The sequence below is a fragment of the Dama dama genome, chromosome 32 (genome assembly GCF_033118175.1).
Source record: "Dama dama isolate Ldn47 chromosome 32, ASM3311817v1, whole genome shotgun sequence".
Taxonomy (NCBI): domain Eukaryota; kingdom Metazoa; phylum Chordata; class Mammalia; order Artiodactyla; family Cervidae; genus Dama; species Dama dama.
The window spans coordinates 22,065,445-22,079,792 of record NC_083712.1 but is presented as its reverse complement, the minus strand read 5'-3'; the positions used below and the strand labels follow the sequence as shown (position 1 = coordinate 22,079,792).

At 37.2% G+C, this 14,348-nt stretch overlaps 1 protein-coding gene across 2 annotated transcripts in view; it reads left to right on the top strand.

The window, feature by feature from the left end:
• PDLIM3 (PDZ and LIM domain 3) overlaps positions 1-14,348 on the top strand; it is a 30,510-nt gene that overhangs the window by 10,712 nt on the left and 5,450 nt on the right. Inside the window, exons 3-5 of one of the 2 annotated variants that reach the window (XM_061134476.1) lie at positions 732-816; positions 8,123-8,190; positions 13,476-13,739. In XM_061134476.1, coding sequence (XP_060990459.1) covers positions 732-816; positions 8,123-8,190; positions 13,476-13,739 — 417 coding nt within the window. Of the gene's footprint in view, positions 1-731; positions 817-7,565; positions 7,754-8,122; positions 8,191-13,475; positions 13,740-14,348 lie in introns of both variants that reach the window. The other variant, XM_061134475.1, reaches the window with a different exon arrangement.

The window sequence follows — 14,348 nt, the reverse complement described above, 5'->3', positions numbered from 1 at the left end:
CAATGAGAGATTTCTGATCAAAAACAATATTAGGAAATCAAACCTGATCTTTTGCCATCAGACCCGAGATCTGGAACTGAATTGTGAAAAGAATGATTTGTTAACCTGATTAGCATGTGTGTTTATCCTGCTGCTGTTGTATCCACAGTTTCCCTGCTGTGGTCCAGAGGACACAGTCCATCAGCCAGTCTGCCATTTCATGGGATGAAACTGACTCTGTCCCTGTCTCTGCATCACCTGTGTTCCTGCCAAGCACATAGTTCTGTAGAAGCCACACGACCCCGAGTAGATACATGAGAAGAGTTGGATGGAGCTCACTTCCTTGATGCCAGCAGCAAATCCACCTGGCACATCATTCACTGCCTCCTGTGGTGCCCTACATGGGACAGGAGGGAGGTTGAGGAGATCCAGGGGGATTGCCCTGTGGTCATCTGCAGGGCAGGTTGCCAGGATCTCCCTCTCCTGTATGCTTCCCTCATGCACGGCAGACTCACTTTCTCCAGAAACTCTACAGTGTCCTTGCCTTAGTTCAAGTTGCTACAATTGAACACCATAGACTGGTTGGCTTAAGCAACAAATATTTATTTCTCACGGTTATGGAGGCTGGAAATTCAACATCAGGGAGCCAGCATGGTTGGATTTATGGGGTTCACAAATGCAGGAAATTAAAGTGTATTAAAACTAGAAGTCCCATTAGAATTTGGGTTTATGAATTTTATTTTTATTTACAGGGCGGAAGCTCGCTTATGGTCTCCACAGGTAACTGAAGATGGAAAGGCTCATCCTTTCAAAATCAACTTAGAATCAGAACCACAGGTATGAATTTTGGAGTTAAATGATGTTCACATTATGAAGAGAAGTATTCTTAGGTAAATATCTTGTTAAAAGACAAATATGTTTTCATTAGGGAAAAAGAGTCTATATCGATGTACAGTCTGCTTATTTTTTCATTTTTCATGATGGACATCTGCCAAATGACCATGAGGTAACCCAAGAAATTTAAGATGTTAAAACAGAGCAAAACAAAAACAGGGTCGACCATTTGAAACAGGTGTCTCTAATCTAATAGTTATTGTGACCTTCAATTCCTCAAGGTCTTCACCCAGCTCTTAGGTTACATCCTTCTTTAATTATCAGTTCAGGCATTCTATAATTAAGTTTACTCTAGGAAGAGAGTTTTGCATTATGTAATCACAATGATATTCTGCCTATGCAGCTGAATTACAAAAGATAAAGGATTTTCCCTTCAGGCAACTCTAATGAGCTAAATTAATCTAATAATCTGATGCTTAGCTGACTGTCTACTTTCAAAATCTCAAAAAAAAAAAAAAACCCTGAAATTAAACTGACCCCCAGTTGTGCTGTGTGGACAGTGTAATCAAGAAAAGGAACCTCCACTTGGTTAGATGTTCCCCACATTTAGAGAGACAGACAGAACATAATTTGAATATTCCCTTTTAAACAAGTATCACTACTAAACTGATTATATCTAATGAAAATGAACTGAAAATATGTTTATAATTTATGCTTCAGCAAGGTTTCCATTTTCAGGATCATCAACTCCTGAATTTGTCCCTCATGTTTTCCACTTGGGGGCCTAAGCCCCCATTCATTTTATTCTTGGTAAAATACATGGAGAGTACATATTACCTGTGTCTCATAGGGCTTCCAAAGATTGAAATAAAATAAGATAGAAAAATAACTTGGCATATCGAATTGCTCTTAGAGATATTCAGTTAAGTGGGCGCTCTCATTATTACTGGGTGTGTCACCCCCTCTGCCAGGCTGCGATCAGAAGGTCTCCTGGCCTTTCCTGACAGTGAGATAGGAGGCTGCCTATGTGACAGAGGCTGATGGTGGCTTAGCCTGGCGTCAGAGGTGGGTGAGTGAATAACACCTGTCATCAACATCTTCTTTGATAAAAGGAAAGGTTGGAAGAAGGAATGAGAGCAAAGTCCTCCAGGCAGAGCGGTCACTTGTGGACAGCCCTTGGCAGTAATGCCCAAACCCACCCGCTTCCTCCAACCCTCATCAACTCATCACTTAGAGGCAACACAGGAAAACAGAGTATGTGGTGCTTTAAAAAACAAAAACAAACAAACAAAAAAGGAAATTTAAGGCTCACATACATACATATATCGACACCCCCATCTCCTATTATCCCTAGGACAAACTGGATAGAATTCTGAATTTCCTTGATCCATGTAGAGGACACGTCGAAAATTGTACAGCACCCTTATGCACATTTCTATTCAAAATTTCTCCTAATTTTTTAAACCCAATTTTATCGATACTAAAATAAGGGACCAACTACACATGTTTGACCCAAGTACCAAATCCCCAGTGATCCCTGATCATGTTGGAGCACCCATTCAGGCACATGGATGATTCGGCAAGTATGGATTTTATTAAGCACAGGGTAAGCTGAGAGCTTGCTGCGAGCCTGTGTTTCTCTATCATCTCCCCAGAATTGGTGCTTGTCTGACCTTTATTCTTTACTGCAGATCCATGAGTTTTAATTTATGACTATGGTTATTCAAAGACTTAATTTTAAAAGATAATAGAAATGTTAAATACTCTGGCCTCTTGTCAATCATTTGTTAGCACATGTGTCCTGCATTTTGGGGTCAGACAATATAAATATTTATGATACTACACATGGGGAAAAGATAAAGAATGAGATAGTTTTTATTAAAAAAAAAAAGGTGAAGACTGAGTTAAGGGCTACAGAAGTCAGTCAGATGGAGCCTTTGAACATTCCATTAGAATGAGTCATGACTAACTTCTTACTTGCACCCTCTCTCTAAGAGGCTGGTGTTTGAAGGGCTCAGAGATAAGGACCATTTCTGTTCTTCCCCTAAAGGACCAAAATATTCCTACTCCTTATGACCCTCAGCCAGATTTCTGCATAACTTGGCACTTCAGGAAAGACCTTCCCTACAAAATATAGCTAAATTTCAGCATAACCTCTGCTATCTGAAAATTCCATGGCACAAACTGGAACAAAATGTAGCAATAAATATCAAACAGTGAACTTAACTTGTAGACTGAGACTGAAGAACTGGCTAAACTGTGCTTATGTTTGTATTCTTTTTTTTTAATTAACACAAAGCTATGCAAAGAAATATCTTGAAACAGATATCTTTTCTTTACCCAAATGAGAACTCTACATATAAAGCAACCCCTTCTGAACAACAAAGGTGTGTCAGTCTGAAAAACAAATGCCAGTAAGTCTTTAAAATGCCATTGTATATGAATGGTAAAAAGTTGCGTTTGAGTGATATAATAGTTGAGTTCTTGTTTCTCAACCCAAGTCAAACTTCTGTTGTAAGTTATGTGACCTTTGCTATTAAACTAAAACACTATTTTTCATTTTAAAGGCAATATATATTAACTGGGTTGGGGGGGGGGAACCATGACACCCTACCATGCAAGTGCAGCCACAAATAATAAAATGTTAGTGTATTTTTTTTTCCAGCTTTTTCCCCTAGGAATAGGCTTAAGCTTTGGGGACTTTTTCTTACACAGTTATAGTAATAAATGATAATAAATTTTAATATCTAGATTTTTTCATTTTTCCATGCTATTATTAAATAGCTAAATTTTGATTTTATGAATTTAGACTTCAATCTTAGGCTTAAAAGAAGCCTTAGAGGTTGTTTAGGTCAACCCCTGGCCAGTGGATAAACTCCTTCTAGACAATCCTGAACATGCCTATGAGCAGATGGGTGCATTTTTATATATAAAGCATAGAAAAAGACAAAAGGTATGTGTTAGAGTTCTTTGTCCTTCTTCAAAGGTTACATTCTCCAATAAGGCATTACCCTCATCTTTGTTTAATGTTAGCTGAACTATTCAAAATTATAATGTAGTTATCACAAGACAGGAAAGATGCTTTTCAGAAATAAAAATGCTGTTTTCTAAATGAGAAAAGACTGCATCCTTTCCATAAAAGGTTTGACAATAAAAACATACTATCTGCACAGTCAAGTAGGGTACAAAAGTAGGCTTAAAGTAGGCTTGAAGCTGTCATATTTTCATGAAATAACTTTATTCTGCAATGTTTTGATAACTGGACGGCAGCCTGCCCAAAACAAGTTTTCATAAAATCCTCATTTCCCCAAACTCCTCCCCACTGACTTATGGGAGAACACTTGAAACAGATCACTGAAGTAAAAATATGAGTGGTTTTGTTTTTCATTTAAAGGGTGAGCATGAGAATGGGACAAGGATTGTTGATCAATTTCAACCATGATAAAATATAATCATTTACCAAGTGTACCTTGATTTGAGCACTTGATATTGTTTGTTTCCTAATTTTGCCACCGTTTTTTCTTATAAGTAGCTCTGCATACTGTCACACATGTATCAGATATGTTGTGTCAAAGCTGGTTATTGCCTCAGTTCTCAGACCAAATATTTATTCAAGTAAGAAACGGAAAGGTGAACTCTCTTTGAATGACAACATCTCTGAGGTCATTTCAAGGACTGGGGAGATTGCTGACAAGAGCTGCATTCTCCCAGTGTCAGCAGATCTCTGTTAAGTTACTTAGCTTTAACTCTGGCAACTCTAGCATTTCATTAATTCAAAATATTATTCTTTAATATGAGATCCTACCATTTAATATTGAAAAATCTGATTAATCATAATAATTACTTATTGAGTTCCTAAGAGATAAGAATCATTTAGATGCTTTTGTCTGGGTAGAAGAAACACAAGAGCTGGACTATATTAACTGATAAAATTTTTTATCAGTTAAAATTTTTATTTTAAAATAAATAAACTGAATAAATAAATATAAATATTAATAAATAAACAAAATAAAATAAACTGATAAAATTTTATCAGTTAAAATTTAGATAAAATTTTTACAGTCTTTTTTCATTACTAATGATTTTCCAGGAAAATATAAAAAGGAATTAAAGTAGAATAGCAAGCTTCTAATTGGTCTTGTCTTTTGATTCTGTTTGACCATCAACAGTGATGTAAGACTTGGATGGAATGTTGCCTCTCTGTGCCATATTTAAATTTTTTGTTTACCTTTAGTATATACACTTCACTGTGCTTTTTTGGAATAACTCTAGCAGCCCATAAACTAATGCTTTGCAAAGCCTGAATACAAATGTTTGAAGCCTGTATTAGAAACACTTCATTTTAGGATCTGAGTAAAAAAAGAGAGGGTTTTATTGTTTCATTTTAACAAATTACACTTTTGCGACATTTGCAATATATAACTAAAACCAAAAATAGCAAAAAAAAAGGTTGGAGCTAATTAACTTATGTGCTGCTTTTTGAAGTACTACTACGGGCTATTATTGCACAAATATTTTCAGAGAAGATGCCTCATTTATAGGACAATTGCCATCCATGTTTGTTTATCATTTTAAGACTAAGAAGAAATAAGGGTAGAGATTTTTTTTCCTCATAAAGCCATCACATTATGTTATCTAATTTTTGTAAAATCAGTATTACATACCAAGATCTTTCAGGCATATCACTCTCACTTTAAAAAAAAAAGCTAAATTCCACAAAGCTTGAGTCCTTCAGTACTTCTTTATACACTCTTTTAATTAACCTGAAAGATTTACAATACACCAAAACTAAATTAGGCAATTAGCCTTCTGTCTTCTTTCATATCCAAAGTAACAAAGGCTTGAATCATGTCCATTGTCATTATTTACCATTATTTCCCATTTACTTTTTTTCATGCCATAATAACAGCTAATCATAATGGTTAATCATAAAAGACAGCCAATCCAAATTCATTATTAAATCAGTCAAAGCAATCAGATGGTACCACTATATTAATCTTTGCACACATTTTCACATGTTCTGGGATTCAGCACTTTTCTAAAGCCATATTTAATTGTTTCAATAATGCTGCTCTCTCATATCAGCAACGACATTGTCACTCAACCAACTCCTAGGCAGTGAGCCTGGAGATTAAAGATTGAACCAATAAGATATGAGTCAAGTCAATCATACTATAGAATCACAGACCTTCTTTTCAAGTTCAGGAGGCTATTAAAATATGCTGTCCAAAGTAGTTGAGAGAAAAGCTCCTATTCACCACATTACAGATTTTCAGGTACCATGAGACTTGGGGCAGTTGGAGTCAAAGACTCTGTTAGGGCTAGTATTTGAAGCTGCACCCCATTTGCCTTGTCATAGCGACTTTGTAAGTGGGCTTTTTCCAATAGGCCTAAATGGGAGAACAGGGAGTGTATGTGATGACTGCCTGCTCAAGAGAACCAAGAAGAAGCATTGTTCTGGTTGGGTCCCTAAAGTAAGTTGTTGGCATTCCCTGAAATCCATGCAAAACTGTAGTTGCACCCCCTAAGAAAGGAACACAAGCTTTTTTCTAAAAAGCACACTCCCACATCTTACTCATCTATAATCAGAAGGGAAAAATGACACAAGAATATTACTAGATGTTTTTGGTTTTTAAATCAAAATAGTCTCCACTAACATTTCAAGTAATCATAAATGTTTGTACTATTTGAGATCTCTGTGAAACACTGGTAGTGAAGTCACAAGAGGAAAGGAGGCTGATGTGAATGTGTGAGTGAAAATAATGTAAAGACTGATCTTAACTAATTCTGCCAAATGAGAAGGTTTGAAAGAGAATCAGCTTGTTTGTATTTTAGCATTTGTTTTGGTTTTCTTCTGTTGCTTTGAAGAAGAAAAAGTTTAATGACTTGACAAAATTATCAATCTTTATAAAAATTGGAAAACTTGATTCCTACCTTGAAAGATAATAACAGAGTTTCAGATCATTCAGGCATGTTTCAAACTAAGAGTTTTGGATGGAAGTTTGTTCCTTTTCCCTGAGCAATAAAGTAAAAATGCTTCTGTAAATCACCTACATTCACTGTCTTTGAATTGCTGACTTAAGTCTTTCTTCAACTAAAGTAAACATGAACCCACAACATGAAATCAGCACAATAAAAAGGGAGAGTTTTCTATAATGTTTTTCTTGCTTTCATAATGGAAGTCCTTTAATTTCTATCATTTTTTCAAATTTAAGGTTATATCTTAATGCAAATTAAGAATTTTGTTTGTTGTAGGAATTAAGAAAAAAGACTTGATTAGTTAAAATGATGCAGGACAGTTATTCATAAATGCTCACTCCCTTTCTGATTGCATTAGTCTCCCATTTCCTAAAATGGTGGAAATGTTAAGAGCAATCTTATCTAAGTTCTACTTAAGAAAATGTTATGTAGAATCATTTCTCTAAGCCCCAGATCTCATTTTTGAGACAAAATTTCTGGATTGAAATGAGTCCTATGAGACTTTCTTAGATGAAGTCAATAGCGAGCAGACAAATGGTTCAATATTCGCATTATTTTATACTTCAAATAATATCAGTTTCTTTGCACTTAGCATATGGTGACGTTCACAGCACATATGAAGCTCATGGCAAGTGTAGTCCTCCTTTAACCCTGCCGTTAATCTCGTAGTGGATAAAGAAGCCTTGATTAACAAGAGCGATGCTGTTGGTTTGCGCGCTAACGGCTTTGTTGTGCGTTCTGTGGCTTTGTGTATTCTGTCTGCCATTGTACAGGAGTTCAAACCCATTGGTGCCGCGCATAACAGAAGGGCCCAGCCTTTTGTTGCAGCAGCAAACATTGATGACAAAAGACAGGTAGTGAGCGCTTCCTATAACTCACCCATTGGGCTCTATTCAACCAGCAATATACAAGATGCGCTTCACGGGCAGCTGCGGGGGCTCATTCCTAGTTCACCTCAAAAGTAAGTATTCCACTTGGTTTCTGGCTGCCATGTTCTCAATGGTGATAGTAAGGCTTCTTTTCCTTTTGAAAGTCCAGCTCTTGCTGTTTGATTTTTACTTTCCTGAAGGCACGGATCAGATTTTTCTTTTAAAGACAAGCATCTAGAACATGGTTCTAGGGTCCAGTCTGCCAGTTCCTGAACATTTAGTGAATAGATGGTTGAGAGGAAGAAATCGCTCTGGCTCCATCATCACCCTTCTTAGTCATGTCAATATCTGGTGATAAATAATCCTTTCTGTACAGTTATTGTGCATTTAATTTTGTCTAAAAATATATATATATCTATTAATCCTCCACTGAGGGGCTTTCTAACCCTTTGTTTTTACAGGATGTGAACTACTTTGAACACAAGCACAATGTTCGGCCCAAACCTTTCATAATCCCAGGCCGAAGCAGGTCATAAGCTTTAAGATGGTGAAGTTTGGAGTGCATGCCTCTTTAATAAATCCTACTAATCACCAAGATACATAACTCTTAGGTGTTTGGAGTGACTTTTCTCTTTTTTGAAGCTTACTGCAAAAGCAAAAGAAACAAATTCTACCTAGCGGAGACTAGCAGCCAACTAACCTCCATTTCTGAGAGTAAATATTGACAAGATTGTAGAGCTGTGAAATATTATGCAATCGCTGTGTGTATTTATAACTGATACCCCTGCTGCTCTGAGAATCCCATCCAGAACACAGTGACCTCTGAGGTTAGCAGACATACCCTGTCCCAGGACAGGATGGCCCAGTCAGCAGGAACAAACATGAAAACCAGCCCCCAGTCAGGAGTTAAGGTAGCAGGTGAGGCAAACGTGGAAAGGCTGGTGCAGCTTTCTGTGTTTGACGGACTCCATTCATCCCATCTCAACACCTCATTTCTCACTGTGTCATCAGAGCCCGCTGGGTCATCCCACTCATTCTAACTCTTACATAAAAATAAATTTGCATTCTTATGGATACTTGTGTGGCTTCCCTGGTGGCTCAGCCGGTAAAGAACCTCCCTGCAATGCAGGAGACCTGGGTTCGGTCCCTGGGTCGGGAAGATCCCCTGGAGAAGGGATAAGCTACCCACCCCACTATTCTTGGTCTTCCCTGATGGCTCAGATGGTAATGAGACCATCTCTGCAATGCTGGAGACCTGGGTTCAATCCCTGAGTTGGGAAGATCCGTTGGAGGAGGGAACGGCTACCCATTCCAGTATTCTGGCCTGGAGAATTCCATGAACAAAGGAGCCTGGCGGGCTGTAGTCTATGGGGTCACAGAGAGTCGGACACAACTGAGCAACTTTCACACATGGATACTTGTGTGGCTTCCCTGGTGGCTCAGATGGTAAAGAACTTGCCTGCAATGCAGGAGACCTGGGATTGATCCCTGGGTTGGGAAGATCCCCCTGGAGAAGGGCATGGCCGCCCACTCCAGTATTCTTGCCTGGAGAATTCCATGGACAGAGGAGCCTGGCAGGCCACATTCCGTGGTGTCTCAGAGTTGGACACAACTGAGAGACTAACACACATATACATGGATACTTGCAAAGGAAGAGAGGCCACTTGGAATTTTTCCACTTGGGGAAAATAAGTATAAAGAGAGGGTTAGGAGGGAGGGAGTAACTGGGTAACCCTCATGGATAACTGCATAGACTGGAATAATAATAAGCAAAATCTCGTCTTGTCTGTCAGAGAAACAGATCATCATCAGACGATCCTTTTAAAATCTTCTTTAGAAATTAAATTCCAACCTACGAGGAAAGAAATGAATGCCCTATATTGCCACATCAGGAAACAGTGACTTTAGGAAACGTCAAACCCATTCCTCTGACCTCAACTCCATCAACCAGCCCAGAGGAAGGAAGTGAGGGCTAGGCTGGATCAACCCTAACAGATCAGTGATCAATAATCTACATCAAGTGTCCCAACTGGTGGTCCGTAGGTGGAGTCAATTCACAGACGATGTTTTCTTTAACCCTCCCGTTGTTTAAAAATACGGAATTTAGGTCAGTGCCTTAAGATGGAACATCTACTCTCCAAATCTTGGCAAAATGCCCTTAACTTCCAAGCGTATGACACCTGGCCCGTTTTCATATATGTGTGACCCTCCTGGCCCCTGGAGACATCTGAGTTTATGCTGCTTGCCATGGATGGTCAGTCATCACTTGATATATGATTTCCATGTGCAGACTTTTCCATGAGCTAGAGTCAGGGCCAGAAAATGACCTCAAAGTAAGCCAATTTTGTGATATCAGACTCAGAAAGAGGAAATGGAGTAAAAGAGCCGGAGAAAGATGCTATTAATAATAAGACAATGACTACCAAAGACATCTGACCCCACTAGAATGTAAACATATTATATCTCCGCTACCAAGAAATGAGCCTAGGACAGTAAATGCTCAGCAAATGTTCATTAGATAAAGGAACAAAATCTCAAGAGTACCTAATTAGACTTCCTGAGTAGCAAGAAGAATCAGGAGCTGTTATTCCTCCTGCATACTGGCAACTTTTGAACAATCCTTTTTGGCTTCTTTCAGTTTTTTCCTCCTTCATATTTCATTCTCCTTTACATCCTTCTCTATTTCCCCACATTCAACAGTTTTCCAACCCCACTCTCAATAACATAAAAAAATTGGATTAAAAGTTAAAATGCTCTTTTACTATGGAATATATACATACATCTTCCTAAAGAAGCATAGTAAAACAGATATACTTGCATTCTTTTGAGGTTAACATAAATGTAAGCTCACTAACATGAGCTATAGAACTCCTCGAGGCTTGAGTAAAATGATACATTAGAGTAACACAGATCTTGCTTCTGCTAAAGACCAATAACATTTAATAGCAAAATTCAGGGTAAGTCAGAGATTCTTTTATATTTTCATTTAATTCAAACATGGTGATAATGACAAGCTACTCATAATTTTTTCACTGTAAGGTGCCTTTCAATCTAGCTAAATTTGGAGGAGGGGAGAGGAAAAACAGAGATGAAAGGATTTGCTTAAAAAACAGGTACCAGTAAACAAACCTTAAAAAATTCTAAAAATGCTTCTGTTATCCTCCTGGTCTTCCTGTGGCCCCTCACTATTTTATCTAGCTTCTGAATTTCTTGTTCTTACCAAATAATTCTTCATCAAGATGGAATTTTGAGTGGCTACTTACCAAGCAATAACTACACCGTTAATAAACAACTTTTGAATCAGACATAAGTTGGAGATACTAATATAGTCATCTCCCTGGGTCTTAATACTAGTTAGGGTTCTTTTAATGGTTTCATCGTAACTGACCCATATTAAAAGACCAGTGTTTTCACATGAAAATATGTAAATGTTTAAAGCCAAAACTATCATTAAAAATACATACAAGGCATTTTATAGATCCAAGTGATAAAATACAATCCAGTTAGTGGTTTTTGGACAAGCTGCTTCCAGAAGCATGTCCCCAAAAGTCCATATACACAGCAGGGAAATGAGTTCTGTGTCTAATGATCTATCCAGTTGTATGAAAGTAATTGAGTGTATCATCAGCCTTACAGGTTGCCAAGTCAATAGCTCAATGTCATGAAATTTCAGCAGTATCTACCTTTCCAAGTCACAGGAATAGGTCATGCTGACCCATGATCATCTCCACAGTGACTGGAGTCCATGAAAACTCTTTTTTAAGCATCAATTCAAGAGCTTGTTTAAAATTATGTCAGAAATGTATGAAAAGATAATTGTCATCTGCTTAGATTTTATTTCCTATGTGAATAGCTTGACACGGGCCCTTAAATAGAATGATTAAGAAACTAGGAAATAGAAGACACAATCTCTGCTTAAACAAAATTATATACATAGACATGCATGTATATAAGAACACTCTTAAGAAGGGAAAAATAATATTAATTACAACTGTAAAATAAGTTATATCTGTAAGCTCCAAGTTAGCCATAGTTTACATCTCCACTGTGTAGCACCATGCCTGGCACACAGTAAGGTCAGAGTAGTTATAAAATGCTTGTGGAAAAGGTTCACTATTTTAAGCCCCAGTCTCCCAGTATTGAAATTCAGTGTCTCAAATCCCTAAATTACAATTTAATAAACTTCATTATACTGAGGTCAAATCAATATGATCCTGACTGAACTGCACTCTAACTGAAATTTCATTTCTACTCTTTTACCAACTGAAGTCTATTTCAGCAACCAGTATAGTGTTACGCCTATGAAAATGGTGAATAAACCACTTGATATTTCTGTGTGTGATCAACCAGTTTACTGAGTTTCAAACAGGTTCTCAACAGCCAGGAAGTGAAGGAGCATGTTCATATTTACCTGCTTCGTTTAGTCTGTGAAGGTCAAACTGGATAACACAACACAAAAAAATTTTTTTTGTAATTTATTTAGCGACATGGGTTGCCCAGACTAACCAGGCTGCAGCATTGATGAAGCCAACAAAATCAATCCTCAACATATTGGATTTGCAGTTTTTGCTCTCTGTATGGGTCTGAGGTTGACATTAACAGTCCTAGAGAGTAAATGCAGGCAGGGACCATACTTGAGCCCTAAGGGAACACTGACTTTAAGATAAACACACCATATAAACTGTTCTCTGCCTTGAGTTTACAGCAACACTAACTTGCAGACATGATAGAAGCTTACATCAATACTAATATTTCCTTTGGCTTTATCTTAAATGACTATGCTTTAAAAAAAATGCCACTTATCAAAAAAATGCATTTGTCATGCTGCATTTAAAATGCATGTAGAAAAATGACTTTTAATCATCAGCATGTCAGTTATGACTAACCTCATATCTGTAGAGAATTCTATTCATGGAGAATATGAAACTTCTGTAGTTCTTAAAATTGCATGACTGGCCTTTCTGATGTTTTAGTAAGTTCCTTTAACTTGACTTTAAAAGGAAATGAAAAATATGCATGAAAATATATATGTGCTTTCAAAATTTTGCAAGAAATAGCTATGTATTAAATATATATACATATCTTAGCCCTAAGTTGCATCCAAAGAGTCTGAGATCACTTTATTTGCTCTCTAATTATTAATTTCAAGGTGACAAGCATTTATTGGCTATTTCTAGGACCTATATTAAGTCACCAAACAATTTCTTAAAGTGTAGTCTTCACAAAATTAGAGAATTAAATAGAAAAAGTTAAAATAGTAACAAAACATTTATAAAAAGTCATAAAACAGAATCTTTATCACATAACCTCAAGTTGCCAATTACTTTGACTTAAGCCAAACTATATTTCTGAAAATACTTACTTTGCAATGTTTAGCCTAAATATTTGATTGGATCTTCATGCTGCATATTCATATTCCTATTTGTGTAGGATCATTCATTAATATTTTGATTTTAAATACTGCAGCTCAGAAATGTAGAAGGATTCCAGCTAATGCAATTCCCCTGAGCCACTTTATGTATACACAACCCTTTTCCCATGAAGCGTTCACCTAGCAGAGCATATTTTATAGTACAGCGGAGCCAAAAAATGCAGTATCACCGGTATCTTTTAATCCTGTGAAACTTTTTTCGATCGTGAATTTTTACAAGTGTTCCCTTTCTAAAACAAATTCTAGCCAGAAACAGACACTTCTTTTCCATCTGATTTAATTCACCTCTTCCTTTTAACCCCTCTGTACTTGTTCTCTGTGTCCCCCTGTCTGGATTTGCTGGTTCCCGTGTCGTCTTCTGTGTGGCGTGGTCATTAACACAGCGGATGCAGCACTCCGTCCGGTGTTGAAGGTGGCAGCGGACGTAGCACCCCTTCCTCTGTCAGCACTCTTAGTACTATTTGCCCAGGTGACTTGAAAGTTGCTGCTAAGATGGCCCCTAACATTCCTTTGGAAATGGAACTTCCTGGTGTGAAGATTGTACATGCTCAATTTAATACACCCATGCAGTTGTACTCAGATGACAATATTATGGAAACACTTCAGGGTCAGGTTTCAACAGCTCTAGGGGAAACACCCTCGATGAGGTAATAAGAGTCTTTTTGAATCATGGGCATGTTAACTAAACACATGGGCAATGTTGACTTTACTGCTATCTTGTAGCATTGTCTTAATTGAAAGAAAGCTTTCAAGAAAAAAAATAATACCAAGGGTTTATTGCAGATATCTAGGCCTAATGATAATGGCGATTTGAGAAATTAACCAAGCAGAGTTTTATGTGACAGCAATAAAATGAAATCATGGCAGGACGAAATGTACATGTCTTTTGAAAAACTACAATGTACTTTATAAATGTCTGGTACAGTATTTCTCAAAAGTGATTTCTAATCTGGGATACTGTGTTTCTTCTTTGGGTGTCAAAAACCGGGGAAGGGATGGGAGGTTTAGAGAAATTTTAACAGAAATGATACCTTTTGTCTCTTCTAATGGCATCTTGTGGAAGAGTTAATTATTTTTCCATTTAATATTTTTGCCATGAATAAGGGTTTGTAAGTGAATATCTCAAGCTACTAATGTAGATATCTAATTTCCATTGGTCTCTATTTTGACTAATTTCTTCTTTATTATGCATATTTGTTCAAAGTACTTTTCAATTAAAAAGATTTATTAGAAGATAAAGCCTTATTACTTCTTTC